Below are 18,753 nucleotides of genomic sequence, written 5' to 3' on the forward strand. Positions count from 1 at the left end.
AGATGATGGCTTTACTTATGGGTTCCAGAATTGCAAAAATAAAATAAAAAATGCAGCCTCACTTGCTTTCAGTTTGTGAACTCAGTAAATGAAATCGGATGGGCAAAAGAATAGGCTCTGGCTCATGAAAACCAGTAATTACCTCAAACACAATTTGAACTCATTTACTACATCTTTGAGATGGATCCCAAGATATCAGAATTTCGCGGTTGATGATATCTCTTTCCCTTCCTATTGTCTTTTGTGTAGAATGGGAGCTCAATAGTTTTTTTATACAGTAAAGATTCCCTCATTTACATCCTTTTTCCATAACATTTATGAATATTTATCATTTACTTCCTTCAAAAAGAAAAAATCATCTCAAGAAGATGCATTCAGATGATGCCACTCCGGATGCTTTGAGTAAGTCCCTGCTGGCTAAAAGCAACAACAACAACAAACTTCTAGAATGGATGATGAAGAAGGTTGCTTGATGAAGTCCGAGAGGTCAACATATTAAATAAACATTGTTGTTAGCCTCCTTCTAAGTTTATTAATGAGATTCTGAAAGGAGAAGAAAGGTTGTGACAAAATTGAGTGTGTGAAATACATTAAAGCTGAAAAATGGTCAGCCAATGAATCAGCAACCTCATCAGCATGTCTGTATTAGTGTTGATTCATGCCTCATGTTGTCACATCATGGTTCACTTTTGAGAAATTCGAACTACTAAAAAAGTTCCCACTGAAAATACAGATTGCCTATGTTCTTTACAGATAAGGAACAATGTGGACACGTTTTATGCCATAAAATACAAAGATTTTTTTATCAATAACTGCATGATTTCATTAAAAATTAAGAGAGTAGAATAGCACAAAGAGTAAAGATACAGTGTAAAGTCACTGAGAAATAAAACCTCTTATCACTCCCCAATACAGAACCCCTCACTTACAGTTGTGCCCACAAAAGAATCTCTCTACTCTCTCCCCACCCCTTGTTTGGCTAATGCATCTGCAAATGAGTTAGCACTTAGCTTACACCATTGAAAATTACTTCCATGTCTCTTGTTAGCCAACTGAATTTCTTCTTTTCATTGTATATCCACATCTTCATTAATTCCCTAATGTTTAGTGTCCGCACCCTTTGAATTCCTTCCATCATTGCCAAAACTTCTGCTCTAAGAGAGTCTCCCTCCCCAGCCACTCTTGAGAATAAAGCAATTATCTTCCCCTCTTCATCCCTAAGTACACCTCCAATTCCTGATATTTCTAGGTAAGTTTCAAAACCCCTCTTTCTGGTGGAGACCAAATACAAATAACGACAATCTTGTTTGAAGCAGAAGCCACCACTTCCTTCTAATTTCTGAGAACATCATCAATTGAAACATTAGAAAATGTTTCCAAGGGTTTGACCCAATGAGCCACCCTAATTTTAATTGCTCCTATTATGCCTTCCTTGCTTCTTTCCTTTTCCAAGAATATTTTTGAACTCCTTTCTTCACAAACTGTCCATAATGTTGCTGCTCTAGTGCATCTCCACATAAGTCTTCCCCTTTTCTTTGGCCATGTGAACATAGTTCAAGCAAAAAGGTTTTTCACAATTGCATGTCCACCGAAGGATTCCACCTACACCCAAACAAAGAGAGAAACCACTCTCAAATAAATGCAGTACAGGGACAGGAGATAAGTAATCGGTAGCAATTTTTTAATCAATAAGATAATATTTTATTAGAGCCAAATAAGAAAGTTACAACAGGGTGAGAAGGTTCTTCCCCCAAAATACAGTTTTACAGCTTTGTCCGAAGCATTTGATGTCTCATAGCCCCTTGTTTAGCTAGAGTATCCACCATCCCATTTGCTGTTCTTCTCACCCATTTGAAATTAACATTCAACTCCCTTGCAATGCTCTCAATCTCCCTAAATATATGCCTATAGATCCAAGGGATTTGGGTGCTACATCTTCTCCAAGAGATGACCACCTGAGAGTCCCCTTCCTCTTCCAAATTAAGGAATCCAAAACACTTGGCAAATTTTAGTCCATTGAGAAGTCCAAATAGTTCTTCTCTCTGTGCACCCCCATTTTCTGAAGGCCCTGAATACATAGCTAACACCTTTCTGCCTGACTCTCTGAAGACACCTCCTAAACCAGCCACATTTTGGTTACCAAGGAAACTTCCATCAAAACTAAGCTTCACAAAGTTTGTTGCTGGGGGTCTCCACTCCACAAAGATTTGTTCCTTTCCTTGGGCTCATACAGCCACTTCCTTCCAAGTTTTCAGAATGTCATTCAATGAGAATATTTGAAAGTCTTCCAAAGTTTTCACCCAGTGAGCGGCTTTTAACTTTACTATTTATAAGATTCCCACCTCTGATCTGCTTTTTTCATTGAAGATTCTTCCATTTCTCTCTTCCCAAATAGTCCATAACAAGGTGGCCCTAGCTGTTTTCCATAGCAATCTTACTCTTTGCTTTGGTTCCCTCATGAAGCTAGGACCAAAGAGGCCCACCACCTCCTGTGGAGGGTTCCACCTACAGCCAAAAAGAGAAACAAGATGCTCCCAAATACAAAGCACAAAAGGGCAGAATTGAAAGACATGGGAAACAGTTTCACCATTGCATTTACATAAGATGCACAAATGAGGGGGAAAGGCACTTATTTGGCCTCCTTTTCTGCAGCACATCATAGGTGTTGATCTTTCCAATGAGACTTCCCAAGACGAGAACTGAATCTTAGGAGGGATTGGCTTACTCCAAATTTCTTTCACCGGGAAAATTGCCCCCAAGGTAGATGGCTGAATTAAGAAGTTAAGGAAAGAAGCACAAGTAAAAAAACCAAAAAAAAAAGTAAAAAAAAAAAAAAACATTTGGGGAGATTGACCACACCCTGGAATCCTTTACATTTTGATCCAAAAAAAAAAAAAACAAGTCCAATCCGGCCAAAAGAGAGATGAGACTCAAATTCTGATTCCCTAAGACCCCTTCAGAACCCAAAGTCCCAATTTAAACCCGAAGCAGAGAAACTCAAAATTTTAGAAATGGGTTCAGATTTGTAATTGAAAGTGCATGAAGAAAAGGAAATTGGACCTTTAATGGATGTTTACCTATCCAAAGATCCTCCCAGAACAAGACTCTTAAACCATTTCCTACATCGTACCAAATGAGGTTAAGGAAAAATGAGCAAACCTCATAAATTGCTTTCCAAGGAGAGGTTGGATTTCCATCCCAACCATTGTCTAAAATACCATGTATGCTAGCAATGACCTTGTACCAAAGCCTGTTGCTTTCTAAGGGAAACTTCCATAACCACTTTCCTAGAAAAGCTAAATTCTTTTGGACCAAGTTTCCTAGCCCAAGCCCACCCTTCTCTTTAGGCCTATTAACTTATTCCCAATTCACCAAATGGTCTCTCTTATCAACTCCCGATTCCTAGAGAAAATCCCTCATTGATTTTTCCAATTGCCTGGCAATTTTGGCTTTGGTCAGGGTTATCCTTCCTCCCAAAGAAATGTTAACTCCTCTTCCAAAGTGTCAATCTCTTAGTAAATCTCTCAACCATAGGTTTCCAAAAACTTTCATTTTATGGATTTCCACTCAAGGCGAGCCCTAAGTACTCTAGGGCCCAATTTTTTACTTCACAACCCAAGGACTGTTATTATGATGATTTCCTCTTCTTGTAAATGCAAGTCCACAAGACTGCTTTTCCACAAATTGACCCTTAAATTGGATAATTTCTAAAAGGAGCTAATAAGAAATGTAACTCCTCTTCCAAAGTGTCAATCTCTTAGTAAATCTCTCAACCATAGGTTTCCAAAAACTTTCATTTTATGGATTTCCACTCAAGGCGAGCCCTAAGTACTCTAGGGCCCAATTTTTTACTTCACAACCCAAGGACTGTTATTATGATGATTTCCTCTTCTTGTAAATGCAAGTCCACAAGACTGCTTTTCCACAAATTGACCCTTAAATTGGATAATTTCTAAAAGGAGCTAATAAGAAATGTAACTCCTCTTCCAAAGTGTCAATCTCTTAGTAAATCTCTCAACCATAGGTTTCCAAAAACTTTCATTTTATGGATTTCCACTCAAGGCGAGCCCTAAGTACTCTAGGGCCCAATTTTTTACTTCACAACCCAAGGACTGTTATTATGATGATTTCCTCTTCTTGTAAATGCAAGTCCACAAGACTGCTTTTCCACAAATTGACCCTTAAATTGGATAATTTCTAAAAGGAGCTAATAAGAAGATTCAAGTTCCTAAAGGCCTTAGGGCTATAGTCGTCACAAAAAAGTATTAAGTCATCTACAAACTGCAGGTGGGTAACCACAAGGTAACCTCAGCCCTTCCCACCCTCTAGCCCCTTATTGAATTATCCAAATCTGCATTACTAATCATTCTACTTAGAACCTCTGCAATCAAGGTGAAAAGGAAAGGGAATAAAGGATCCCCCTATCATAATCCTCTTTTAGCTGGTAAGAAATCTCTAGTAGTCCCATTAACCAAAATTGAATAATGCACTGAGCCCGTGCATCCCTTAATTCACTTTCTCCACCTTTCTCCCAACCCAAACTTCTTCATATCTTCAAGATGGAAAGAACAACCCACCAAGTCGTATGCCTTCTGAGTCCAATTTACAAACAAAACCTTTCCCTCTTTTTTTCTTCTTTTCAGCTACACATTCATTTGCCACTAAAATTTGGTAAACAATGTCTTCCCTCCACAAAAGCATCTTAATGTCACAAACATAATGGGTTTTTGGGCTAGAGGTTTTCTAGATGCTTCTTGAGGCTTTTAGCCAACTCTACATGTTTTTAGGGTGTTCTGGAGCGTTTTGGGGTGTTCTTGAGTGCTCTCCATGTGTCTAGAAGGGTCTAGATGTTGATGGAACTCTCTAGAACCTTGTGGAACAATCCGGGTTGGTGTGGAACAACCTAGAGGTGTAGAAGTCTCCATGTGTTCTTGTATCTTATGGAGAAGGCATCCCTTAGAAGAGTGTAGAAGGTAGAATGTTCTAGAGGTGCTTCTAGATGATGCCAAGTGTACATAGTTCTAGAGAAATCCTTTAAGGAGGTGGAAGTGCCTATAAAAGGGGACCCCCTCCCTCATTTGCAAGCAACCAAGCAATCAAGTGTTGTATTCCTCTCTTGAGCAATATAAAGAGTACCTTTGAGTTCTCCATCTCTCTTTCCTTATGTGTTTTGTGCCTTTGTTGCCTAAGTATGTGCCTTAGTGTGAAGGACAAGTTAGTAAGCTACTTGGTCTCAGGAGACAGGAGAGCCTCTAAGCAGGGAAGGCTGACTTGTGGAGCGACGAACTACTGCCCAAGTGCCGCACGAGATGCTAGAAGAGTTTAGGTCCGTGACATTAAACTTGTGAGATTATTGTAGGCAACACCCTTTTTAGCCTACGTGAAAGAACTTTTGTGATTATATATAAAGGCCTCCCACCAAACTAATTGGTCTAAAATCCCTTGGGGTTTTGGCTTCCTTTTTCTTAGGTACTAACACAATGGAGGTGGCATTTGTTCCTGGTGAAACCTCCCCTTTCTTGTAAAACTCATCAAACACTTCCTTTAGGTCCTTTTCTAGAATCTCCTAACACTCTTGAAAAAATGTCATGGTGAAACCATCCAGCCCAAGGGCTTTTGATCTTCTTTCCATGGAGAAGACGTCCTCTTTGATTTACTCAATATTAAATGGCTCCTCCGAGGTACTAGATTGAACATCAATCACCCTATCCCACTCAAATTCTGGTAGTTCTTGCCTATTCCCCTCCATTCTAGAAAAAAAATGCCTTTAAAATGATCAAGAAAGACCTTAACTACCTCTTCCTCCCTCCTAACTTCACTACCATCCACTTCCACACTTGTTATGAAGTTTTTCCTTCTCCCACTTGCTAAGGAATGAAACATAAGACATGCTAATGGGGGAATAAGCACTACTTTTGTTGCTTTTTTTGAAGCAAATCACAAAAAGATGCAATCCTAGAGGGAAAAGGCTTACATAATACCTCCTTGACTGGCAAAGAAGGCAAAGAACTAGTGGAGGGTTATGACAAGGCATCAAAAAAGGAAGCACAAGAAAAGGATTCATAAGAAGTAAGTCCAAATTCGGCCATCAAGCTTGGAAGGGTCAAGGAAGACTTCCTCCAAAAGTTGAAGTAAATTAAGAACATTCTAAAGTTTGTAATCTCTTATACCCAAACCATAAGTCCCAACTTAAGCCATTGCTTAAATTTGAAGAAACAAGGAATGTGGAGACAAACTTATGATGCTATAGATTCACCAATGATGCAACTGCCTTGTTTGCCATGAAATTATCATGTATCTCAGGTTCTTCTCTTTCTCCTCTTTAACATTTTCATTTTATTTGTCAATTTGAAGTGAAACGACAACTACACTGTTATCAAGTTCTTGCATGGTTTTTTGGCCATATTTATGTTTTTCTTCAAATATGTCCATTGCATTATTGGCTTTGTTACTGATTAAAATAGTTTATTATTGATATTTTTGTATCAGTAGAAGCTGTCCTCTCATTATTCTTGGTTTAGAGTTTTGTTTTGGTAGTTTAAATGCAATTGAGTATGCAACTAACATACCTGTTTTTCTTCATTTTTGTTCTATGTATCAACTGCTTTTATTTCTTTGGTGAAAATGTATCAACTGTTCTAGTTCTGTGATTAATGCAGAGGATACAGTATGGAAAGACAAAATCTTATATTATAGCAAAAGCTGATGGTACCTTCGTTCTGCGAGAAAGACGAAAGTGGCATGAAGAAAGAGGTATAGTGGTTCTTTCTGTTTACTTGTCTTCATTGGTGTCTTTTGGCACACATTATTATTTCAATTAAAAAAAAAAAAACTTTTTTGTGAGGGAATACCTTCCTTAATTGCTCTTGATATACTTATGATTGTTTGAAGAAAAATTTTGAAGGGATGTGATTCAAGAAAAACCATGTGATGCTTGAAGCTACTTTCTTGATTTCCATGCTTGTTTTGGGCGATGAATTGGACAAAATCCATTTATGGTTCCATGCATCACATCAACCAATTAAGTCTAGGAGGGTCATGTTGTGGAATTGTTCTAGTGTTCATATGCCATATAACCAAGTCCAATGGCCAAAAGCATTTTTGTATAGTTAAGTGTAGATTACATTGGTGAAACATAGTTTTTCCTTTTCCTCTTTTCCTTTTTATAGGTGAAGATGTTTTTACTAGGTATAATAGTGGAGAAGCAAGTTTTTTTGTTTAAAGATTAAGTAGTGCTTAAAAAGCCCCATATACAAGGACTATATGTGAGACCATGTACAGTACAAAATATACATGTTCAGCTCTATACATTAAAAGAATTAAAAATAATTGAAACCCATTGGCTCCCATTGATTTATCCATCATATAGAGAAAAATATTGGACAGCTGATCATCTGAAATCCAGAGGTTTTAATATGGCTAGAAGATGCTGTCTATGTGAGGAGCAGGAAGAGAATGCTACTCACTTATTCATCTCATGCAAGTTTTCAAACTTCTTGTGGAAACGTTCGGGGTCTCAGGCTTTCACCCAACCTCAACAGCAGAGATTTTCTCTACTTGGCCGAGGCTGAATAGAAGTAAGAAGGTGAAAATGCTATGGAGGTGTATGCCATTTGCAATTTGCTGGAACATTTGGAAGGAGAGGAACAGGACTTTCGAAGACAAAGCTTACAGCATGGACAAGATGGTTGCAGCTGTTAGTAGATCAGTGATAGATTGGCTGCTGATTCTTCCAGATTTCAATCAACTAGAAAAAGAAGACTTTGGTTTTAGGTTAGGAGAGATCCTGGTTGTATGTGTAAAAGAATGTGGGACCATGTGAAGATGTTCTTACAGATCTATTCAAGAAGCCTGATTTAGCATTTGGGAAGTTTTCATTTATATTTGACCCTTCAGCTGAAGATCCTAAATCTCTGGGGCTTATGAAAGTTACCATTGGGAAGTCCAGAAGTGGATTTATTGGAAAATTCAGTTCTGGACAAGAATTACAAAAAAGCTTCCAAGAGTCCTTAACGCTACCATTGCAGCTGTACACTGTAGCCACCTTTTCTCCAATCCATATGGCTTTTGACATTTATGTAGGTTATGTTGTCTAAACCCCACTTCATGTAAAACTGTGTACTGTGCTTTACTGGGTGAACATGATACTAATGGATGGATCCCAAAAGTAGTTCTGGATGGAAGCTTGACAATTATTAGACCTTTTGTTTTTCCCCCTCTGGAATGTAAACTATGTTTAGTAGAACTTTTGTATCCTAACATTTCTTTTGATAAATAGATAGTTATTTCTTTAATTTCTCATTAAAATTGATTAAAATTGACTAATGTTAAAGTTACATAATGATGAACAAACACCCAAATGTTACATGTTTTTGTTGACTTGGCTCTCGTTCTCAGTTTAGGGGACCACTTCATTGGTATTTGAAGATGAAGTGGCTATACTAATTTACTAGAATACATTGTGATTTCATTGAACTATGTTTTTTTCTTGCCTTTTTAATAGCTAAATGCATAGGTTATATTCCATTCTTTAGAGAGAATCACCAACACAAAACTTCTAAGAACATCACCCTGTAAAAGACAGATTTCATATAGTAGAGCATTGCCAATATCTTTTTTTGATGAATAATATTAAGTTTATTGATTCATAAGCAAATTAGAGTGAGTTCATACATCATCCCAATGAGAGGCACAAGCTGCAGCCCCTCCTTGAAACTTACAAATAAACTAGGAAAGAAAAACAATAATCACAACTGAGCCCAAAATAATTCTTCCCTATTTACCCCTTGCTTAGCTAACACATCTAACAAGGCATTTGCTGATCTCCCCACCCACTGTACAGTGACCAACATATTCCTTGTCAACCAACTAAATTTCTTCATTTCATTCTTGTATCGCCACATAGCCTCTTCAGAATTTTTCAACCAACCCACCACCACTTTGGAATCCCCCTCGATTATTAGGTGTTGTACCCCCAGCTGGTTTGCAAATTGGACCCCTTGTACAGCAGCTAAAAGTTCTGCCCTGATGGAATTCCCAATTCCCAAAGGACCTGAGTAGAGCAACAAAATCTCTCCCTTCTCATTTCTCAAAGCACCCCCCACTCCGGATAATCCCGGATTACCCATGCTGCTTCCGTCAAAGTTCAACTTAATTGAGCCTTCGGGTGGAGGAGACCAGCTTGTAATTGATTTGGCCTTTAAAGATGAACACCTTGCTACTGCTGACCAATTTCTCCAAATGTCATTAAAGGAGAATTGATGAAAGATTTCCAAAGTCTTCAGCCAATGTATTGCCCTGTTTAACACATAGTCTTTCAAATCTTGGTTGTTCCTTTCCTTACCTTGAAAAATTCTAAGATTCCTTACTTCCCAAAGAGTCCAAGTCAAGGCAGCACGAGCACATCTCCACATAATTCTCCCTATTTTTGTAGGCCAATAAAAGGTAGAATGGTTGAAGAGCATGTGAACTTCTGCTGGTAGACTCCAACTACCCCCAAACAATGAAAGTAGCCAAGCCCAAAGGTCTGCAGAAAAGGGACAAGATACTAATAGATGGTAACAATCCTCACCGTGAGCTCTACAGAGGATACACCAACTAGGAGAAATACAGAGAAAATGTCTTTTCTTTTGTAGGTTGTCTAAAGTGTTTACTTTCCCATGGAAAACTTCCCAACAAAAAGCCATAATTTTTGGGGGAACTGGTTTACACCAAATTTCTTTTGACTGAAAGGGTTGGTGAGTAGTAAGTTGAGAGATGGACTTGAAAAAAGAAGCACAAGTGAAAGTTCCATTGGATCTAGGAGTCCAAACCCTCTTATCTGGCTTGGAGGGATCCAAACAAACCTAATTAAGACACCCAAGCAACAAAGAAAGAGACTCAATTTCAGCATCCCTAAGTCCTCTACGAAACCCAAAATCCCAAGTAGGATCTAAGGGTGTTCCCAAAGGTGAAACAAATTTTGAGACCACCTCTTTTTTGTACAAAGAAATAGAAAAAAACGAAGGGAACAAATCCTTTAACGGTGAGTCTCCTACCCAAATATCCTCCCAAAAAAGGATAGAATTTCCATAACAAACTTCATACCTGATAAAATTGAGGAATTGAGGAAGGGTGTTGTGAATAGCCTTCCAAGGTGCTGCTAGGTTAGCTTGCCTCGATACACCAGCATCCCATCCATTCTCTGACCTCCCATAAATGCTTCCCACCACCTCATGCCACAATCTCTCTCTTTCCAAAGGCCATCTCCACAGCCATTTCCCTAACAGAGCTTGATTCTTTCTAGTTACCCTCCCAATTCTCAAACCCCCCTCTTCTTTACTTCTGCAGACAATTTCCCAATTAACCAAATGATCATTTCTCTCTTGTCCCAGCTCCCATAAAAATTCTCTCATCAACTTCTCTAGCTTCCTAGCTTCCCTAACTGGTATCCTAAAAACAGACAAATAATAGGTAGGTAAGTTAGCCAAGGTAGCTCTTATTAGGGTAATTCTTCCTCCTAAAGAGATAGTTCCTCTTCCATGAGACTAATCTCTTCTCAAGCTTTTCTAACACTGGGGTCCAAAATCTACTCTCCCTAGGATTTGCCCCTAAAGGAAGCCCTAAATATGACATAGGCCAAGCAGAGGTGGAACACTCAAGACACTCCGCAACAGCCTCGACCTCCCCTACCTCCAAATTTATACCTGCTACGCAACTCTTTTCCAGACTTATTCTCAAATTAGAGACACTTTCAAATCCTTTGATTAACTCCTTTAGGTTTGCTACCTTTTCACTAAGACCTCCTTCACAAAAATTCATTAGGTCATCTGCAAACTGAAGGTGGGTGACGGGGACTTGGTGTCTCCCTATTCTCCAACCCCTAATGGCATCTTTGCTGTCAACCTTGGTACCTACTAATCACATCAGCTACTAAGGTAAAAAGGAAGGCTGAAAGTGGATCCCCTTGCCTGACACCCCTGCAAGCTGGAAAAAAATCCCTCACCGTACCATTTACCAGAATAGAGTAGTGACAAGTACTGATACACCCAAAGATCCAACTACACCACTTGTCCCCAAATCCACCATTTCGCATAACCTCTAATAGAAACTCCCAATCCACCAAATCATAGGCCTTTTCAAGATCCAATTTACAAATGAACCCTTTCCTACTAGACCTTTTCATTTCCTCCACACACTCATTCGCAATTAAAATCTGATTTGTTATTTGTCGCCCTTGAATGAAAGCCCCCTGAGTTTCACTAATGATGGTAGGGAGGACTGTTTTGATCCTCAATGAGAGCACTTTAGCCAGAATTTTATAGATGCTTGTCACCAGACTAATAGCCCTATAATCTTTTGGGTGGTTGGCATCATTCTTCTTAGGTATTAAGGCCAAAAAGGCGGCATTAATTCCAGAGCTTATAGTGTGATTTTCTACAAATTCCTTAAAAACTTCAGCTAGATCCTCTTTCAACACCTCCCAACAGTCTTAATAAAAACCCATTGTAAAGCCATCTGGACCCGGAGCCTTGGATCTATCCATTAGAAAGACAGCTTTCTTAATCTCTTCTTCCTCGAAATCCCTTTCCAGCCACCTTGTCACTTCTTCATCAATTCTTGGCCAATCCACCCTTTCTATGACTGTTCTCTCACTCAAAGGCCTTTATAAATCGATTTGAAGTGGTCCACAAATTTTCTGGCTACGTCATCCTAGTTGGTAATCACCTCCTCTCCTATCTCTAGCTTGGTCACAAAATTCTTTCTTCGTCTCCCATTTGCCAAATCATGGAAGAATATAGTGTTCCCATCACCTTCCTTAATCCACTTGTGTCTAGATTTTTGTCTCCAACTGATTTCTTCCCTCAATAACACTTCTTCCAACTCCTTTTTTAATTGTCTCCTTAGCACTCTGTCCTCCTCAGTCAACCCATCGTGAGATTCCTTTACATCCAAATTTTCTATTCAAGAGATTAGGCCCAATTTTTGCTCCTCAATTCTACCAAACTGATCTCTATTCCACTCTTTTATTTTGGCTCTCAACCTTTTTAATTTCTTATGGAACTTGATCCCCTTCCATCTTATCCCCCTCTCCTCCTCACCCCACCACTCCTTCACTTTTTTCACAAAATCTGGATGGGTAAGCCACATATTTTCGAATCTAAAAGGTTTGGGTCCTATAGGAAAAGACTCAGTTCCTATTTGGATAGGACAATGATCGGAGGCGGCCCTGGGTAATGCCCTAGCAACCAAGTTTTCCAAACTATTCTCCCAAGCAAAGTTAAAAAGGAATCTATCCAACTTCGAGCACAAAGGGGTTTCCTGAAGGTTGGACCATGTGTAACTAGCTTGCAACAGAGGTATTTCCTTCAGTTCACAATCTTCAATAAAACCATTAAATTTCTTCATGCATGTTGAGATTACCTATTGGAGATTACTGGTTTCATCAGAGAATCTAATGACGTTAAAATCCCCGCCCAGGCACCAAGGACCATCCCATAGCCCCTTGATTGCATATAGTTCCTCTCACATCTCATTCCTCTCTCTATAGGAATTAGGGCCATAAACATTGGTTAAGACCCATACACCCATTTTCTATATTCTTGCACTTAATAGAAACTATGAATCTGCCTATCAATTCTTCCACTACTTCCACCACATCCTCCCTCCACAATGTTACAATCCCCCCCGAGGCTCCCCAAGAAGGAGACGACCTCCAACCTAAACCTCTAGACCTCCAAAAACTCCTAACACATCTCCCATCTAATTCCATCAGTTTGGATTCTTGTAACAACACAATATCAGGTTTTTCTCTTCGGAGTAGGTCTTTGATCGCCCTTCTCTTCCTTGCACTCCCTAACCCTCTTACATTCCAGCTAATAATTTTCATCGATACAAAATAGCAAAGGAACCCAATAAGAGGCCATATTCTCCTCATTTTAGGCCCTTCCTCCTATCCCCTCTACCACTGAATTCTAAATCCCCCTCAATGTCTGAAATTAGCCTTTCCACTTCAGATCTTTTTTTCTTATTTGTTCCTCTCCCCCCCCCCCATCTCCCAAATTCTATCTGCCTCCCCCTTACTACTTCCTTCCAACACCCTCTCTCCTCCTTCCACTATCACTCTCTCTCTTGCATCAGAAACTCCTGGATGAGAAGCTGGGATATCTGTTACAGGCATAGCAAACAAGTCAGTACCTAAAACAGAATTGACACCCATACCTGAAAGAACAGGGGTAGGACTAGAATCACTGGAAATGACTTGCTGACAATCGGTAAACGGTTTTAAAGTCATTCCCCTTTTTGGACAAGGTTGTGAAGTAGACATGGTGAAAGAAACACTTCTTGACGACCTACCCACTTGGAAAACCTTTCTCTGTGTTTTCGACACTGGAAACCTGCATCCATCCTCACGGCCGATTCTTGTCCCTCTCCACCAACATCCTGTAATTCATTAGACTCAGGGTCAGCTCCCTCGACGAAGGGAGGAGGAGTTTTCACAGCTTTAGAACCAATTTCTTCACCATTCCTAGTCTTCCTGCCACCTGCCTCTTCAGTCTCTTCCTCTAAAAACAACAACTCTGTATACAAACTTTTTGTTTCAAGAAGATCCTTGTTGCTTTTCGGAAACAAGCTTCCCAAACTTAGCGTTTCGTCTCTATTAGAATCGTCATTGTTGTTTTGTTCACTCAACCAATCTTCAAGCCCTGTTTTGTTCTCATCACTGGCTTCTGGTATCTCGGGTTGCGCCTATCTGGTGAGAGACGGTTCGCCAGGTTGGAAGGGACCCACTATAGAGAGCCTCGAGACTGCGAGTCTTGAGACTTTTTTGCGCCTGATCTGTTCGGTCGAGAGGAAGGGTTCGGGGTTGAAGAAGATAGACACTTTATCTCGTCTATCAACTCATCCCTCCTCCTAGTCACGTGCTTACTTAACGTGTCCCTTGGCCCATTTGTCTTATAACGGGCCTTGGGCTCAAGACTATAGTAACCCAACTCCTTTACTTGAGAAGCCTTCTCCGGCCCACCATAAATAGAATCCACTCGATTGGGCCCTTCTTTTCATCCCACGTGACCATTTAAAGAGTCACGCCCCCTGTTTTAATGGTCGAACCAGCAACCTTCCCTGTCTGAAATCGCTGGTTCAGCCTTCTCCCTTTCAACACTAGAAGCTTTTTGTCTTTTTCCCCTGACACCACCTGCACAAAGGATCTGCCATTTGTCATAACCTCTTCTTGCTTTCTCCAGGTTTCACCTTCCAATTGCCCCAAAACTTTTTGGCTTCCCATAATTTGTTGGCCCTTTTTAGTGAAACATCCCTTCCCATTTGAATTACCCAATCTCACAAGTCCACGTAGTGCTTCTTCTTCCTCCTCCCCTCCTACCAAACGAGCCTCCTTCCACAGCCCTGCTTCAATGGAGGAAGCTAACCACACAGAGACAAAGCTCCCCTCTGTTCGTACCTCTACCTTTCGTGGAATTTCTTCTGGCTTCACACCACTTAGCAGGATTGCTACTGAATAGAGATCGCCCCAGAAAGCACCTTTCAATATTCCTCCACATAACACAGCTATAGACTCTGTTGTTTCTTGTTTCCATAGATGGAATGGCACGCCTATTACACGCACCACCACACCATCTTCGACAAAAAAATCTTTGGAGTTGGATGTTGGATTCCATTTGAAGACTGTGAATGATCTGAACTCAGCCTGAACATTGATAGCTAATTCCAAATCATTCTCTAATGGATCTAGGATGGCTTTACAGTTATCGAAGAGGGTTACTATGAAAACACTCTTCAACTTCAACCTAGTTGCTAGTAAGTCAGCTACCCTCCTCCAATCATTAACCTTTTCCTTGGCTTGTATCACAAACTTACTATCCCACTCCTCTCTCTCTCTAGACCTCCCACCATTCTGCAATGGCCTTTTGTTTTTGCCATGACCATTGGCCCTTGTTGTAACCTATTGTTACTGAGATAAGCCTTCTCCTCCCTTATGGAGGCTTTTTTCTCATTTGCTACTCTTTGAACTAAGAACTCTTTGAGCAACCAGCCAACTTCCCCCCAGCCTTGGTTCTGTTTTCCTGCTAGTAGACACACCAGTTGCCTTTCTCCCTTACCAAAAAACTCAGCCAAAGCTATGAAGAACCCCTTTCTATTCCTCTTACGTTCAACAACATATCTTCTCCCTTCTAGTGTACTAAAATCCTGCCAGTTTATCTGCTTACCTTTTGAACAGGCTCCAACTATGAACTTTCTCAGCCACTCGATCACTTCTAATCCTTCCAACAATATTGTACCCTTTTTCGCTTCCCTTACCTTCTGGCTTACCTTCCCCTTGATTCTCATCTCTTCGAACAGGAGATTTTTTGCTTCTATCTTCAAGGATCTCCTCCATTGACCTGCCTGCACGAACTCCATGTTAGAGCATTGCCAATATCGGCATGGAAGTTCTTCTCTGAGAACAGTTGTGATTATTCTAGAGAACTTAACCAAAAATATTTTGGGAAAACTTGAATTTTGGTTGCTTTTGGAAAGTTCGAGAACATGGATAAATACTACAAGTTTATATTTTTGAGCAGGTTACTGTTTTGACTAGACCACTTTTACCATTTTGAGACGCCATTATGTCTTAATAGGCAATGGTTGTCTTCTTGTTTTTTTTTCCTGACAACATTACTTGTTCGTTTGTTGTTGGCATTTGGGAATGGCTTTTTTCCTTATTTGAATGCAGGTGGACACCTCTGGCTGACATCAAAAGTCTCTTTGATCCAACTTTCTGTCCATGGCCGAGGAAGATAGGTAACATCATGTTGAAGATTGTTAGGGTGGCAATAATCTGGGTAGTGTAGGAATAAAGAAATGCAAGAATTTTTAGAAAAAAAAAATAGAAAAGAATAAAAGAGGCCTTGGTTGAATCAATACTGATTAGAGTGGCTCAATGGCTGAAATACTTAGAAAGCTTCTCACATATATCCACTGATGACATCATTAGAAACTTGAAGGTAGTGGCAGACTCAAATGTCAATAAGCAGCCTGTTATTCCTATCTGGGACCCTCCTGAAAGAGGATTTATAAAGCTTAACTTTGACGGAAGTAGCATGGGAAACCCAGGAAGATCAGGAATTGGAGGTGTATTCAGGGATGAGGAGAGTAAAGTGTGTGCATTATTCTCAGGCCCAGCAGGTGAAGGAGACTCACTAAGTGCGGAAGTAATGGCAGTTATGGAAGGGGTGCAAAGGGCTAGAACCATGAATGTTAGAAAGCTAATCATTGAAGGGGATTCCAAACTGGTAGTGGCTTGGCTACTGGATGAGGAAAGTAGGATGTGGAAATACAATAATGAGAAGAAAAAATTCAGATGGAACACAAAGGATATGGAACTGAGAATACAATGGGTGAAAAGAACAGCTAATTCAATGGCTGATGCACTAACCAAGCAAGAGGTTGGGAGAATTCAAACATTTTGGGCACAAATGTAATTTTAATTATAACTAAAGTTAAAGGGGAGAGATAAGAGGGCTTGTCTCTCTCCCACTTTCTCTTGTGCACTTTGTTTTAAATTCAATGAAGCAATCAGTTATTCATCCAAAAAAAAAAAAACATTCTTGTATTGTTAAAATGATACTACACTTGTCTCCTACTCGATAAGTCTGTATGCATGTTTTGCTACTGTTTTACCTTAATGAATTGAAAGTTTTGTCTATCTAATTGAAAATGTTTCTCAGTATAGTCAGATGTGCATAAGATAACTCTATATTTGATGTTTGCTTTAGCATCCTGTGGCATAGATTTACTTTTACATTCTTTGTTCCTGGGTTTTATCAATGGGAAGTATCATTTCATCAGTAAAGTTTAGTGTAAAACTATTTTAGAATAAATATGTTATAATGTTAAGTAGATTCTATGATTTTAGCAGGTTGTCTCTATGATGTAGACATGTAGTATATAGGTCTTATTTCAATTATATTAAGAAAAAGGGAAAAAGACAAATAAATATGATAAGATTCTAGCATGGAAATCAACCAAAACCAATCTAGTTCAAGAGGGAAACAATAGAGATGTACATCTCTCAATCAATAAACAGCTATTTGTGTTTATTTAGCTATTTAAGGCCTAAATTCAAACATTTACCTGATGAGATTCTTCGAATTGATTTGTGAATTTTTTATTGCAACGCCAATCAAACTACTTCCTAATATATAAATTCCCCTAATAGTAACATAGATTGGGAAAGGATAGGAAAAAACTCCAGAATGATTCCAACACACAAATACCAATAATGAAAATAATGGAGAGACAAAATTTGATAAAATACCTGAATCGATGCTGCTTGCTCTTAATGGTTACAGGGCCGAGATCGGTGGTCGACCTAGAAAACGAGAAAAAAACAGTGTAAGAAATAGATAAGAAGAAGAAGTAGTATCGAACTTACCTTCACTGTTAGCTTCATGCTCTGTGCGAAGAAGAATAAGAAGATGAGGAACAAAAAAGAAGAAGAAGAGAGATCGATCTTACCTTCACCGCAGGGAGGTCGATCTTAGCTTCACTGAACCGTAGAGACATCGATTTTACCTTGTGCACAGAGAGAGAGAGAGAGAGAGAGAGAGAGAGAGAGAGACGAGGGTTTACGAATATTTTTCGGGACGCAAAATACATATGAGTTTTGCCAGAGACCCAAGGTTCATTCAGGGAAGAATCTGAAAACTTAGTTCTTGCGCATTCTTTTTTCAGAACCGGTAACTGCTTTAATTCATGTCAAATCAAGCGTAATTGGTTTGCATTTGGGTCGATGGAATGGGCATCTAGCTCCGATTTTTATTGAGTGTAATTTACAAAAATTAAGTTTAATTCATTTTATATTATTTTTATCTCATTATATGATCTGATTCATATTTTTTAGTTATTTATTACCATTATATTTTCCTTTTTACATTTTTGTTTTATTTATAGTGTTTTTTATTAATTTATCTTTTTGCATTACTTATTTTATATTACTTCTACTATTTATTATATTTATGATCATTTTTACTATTATATTTACAACACTTTACTATTTTATCTTGTTTACATTATTTTACTATTTACAAATCCCTTTATTATATTTTGTATTATTTTTTATTATTGCTAATTTTTTAATATATATTTAAGTTTTTCTTGTCATTATTATTATTTTCTTTTTCTTTATTTTTATTATGTTTTCTAATAATTTTTACTATTTTATTATTTTTAACATTATTTTTAAATTTGTATTTACATTATTTAATATTCTTGTTGTATTTTACACTTTTATTATTTTGTAATGTCTTTTGTAGTATCATATTATTTTACTCATTCTCATTTAATTTAATTTAAATAACAACTTTAGAGGTAAATTTGTAAAATGTGAACTTTCCAAACTTCGCAATATTCAGATTACAGATAACACCACAATATTTAGATATATTGAAAAGAAAAAATTTTTCATTAAATGCTTTTCAGACGAGTTTTTTTTTGTTTTCAGGCTTCAAAGTTCAAATCTATAGACGCCACCGAACTGTCTTAACTTGTGTGAGTTTTACCAATCCATTTGTTGATATATTGCAACTATTTAAAGTTTTGCCCCATCTAGTTTTTGACTTCTGGAGTGACCTATTGTATATATAATATTAGTTTTTGAGTTTTGCCCCATCCAATTGACCTTTGTTTTGGCCAAAATCTATACTATCTATAAAAGAGCAAATTCCTCTTTTTTCAAGAATTTTCATTCGACGTTTTTTATACCTTTTGTCTAAG

General features: G+C 38.5%; 2 protein-coding genes across 6 annotated transcripts in view; one reads left to right on the plus strand and one right to left on the minus strand.

The window, feature by feature from the left end:
* Positions 1 to 17,810, minus strand: part of DUO3 (Homeodomain-like superfamily protein) — a 64,317-nt gene extending 46,507 nt beyond the window's left edge. For 2 of the 5 annotated variants that reach the window (XM_088986792.1, XM_088986788.1), the window contains exons 1-2: positions 17,497 to 17,810; positions 17,297 to 17,350 (exon numbers count right to left, since the gene is read on the minus strand). The gene's annotated coding sequence lies outside the window, so the exon portion shown is untranslated. Of the gene's footprint in view, positions 1 to 10,086; positions 10,209 to 15,206; positions 15,286 to 17,296; positions 17,351 to 17,496 lie in introns of those variants that run through there. The other 3 variants (XM_088986789.1, XM_088986791.1, XM_088986790.1) reach the window with 3 other exon arrangements.
* LOC148861386 (uncharacterized) lies at positions 15,526 to 16,460 on the plus strand. Its single transcript, XM_088985038.1, has 3 exons — positions 15,526 to 15,560; positions 15,713 to 15,780; positions 15,937 to 16,460. The coding sequence occupies exons 1-3, from the start codon at positions 15,526 to 15,528 to the stop codon at positions 16,458 to 16,460; spliced, it is 627 nt and encodes a 208-aa protein (XP_088841164.1).
* Positions 17,811 to 18,753: the final 943 nt, after the last annotated feature.

Source organism: Nelumbo lutea, chromosome 4 (genome assembly GCF_056320005.1).
Source record: "Nelumbo lutea isolate HS-2025 chromosome 4, American lotus-T2T, whole genome shotgun sequence".
NCBI classification, from domain to species: Eukaryota; Viridiplantae; Streptophyta; class Magnoliopsida; order Proteales; family Nelumbonaceae; genus Nelumbo; species Nelumbo lutea.

Coding starts and splice junctions, on each gene's coding strand:
- LOC148861386 (XM_088985038.1), top strand. CDS start 15,526: ATGGATAAATACTACAAGTTTATATTTTTGAGCAG. Junction 15,561..15,712: donor AAGTTTATATTTTTGAGCAG/GTTACTGTTTTG, acceptor ATTTGAATGCAG/GTGGACACCTCTGGCTGACA. Junction 15,781..15,936: donor TCCATGGCCGAGGAAGATAG/GTAACATCATGT, acceptor TGAAATACTTAG/AAAGCTTCTCACATATATCC.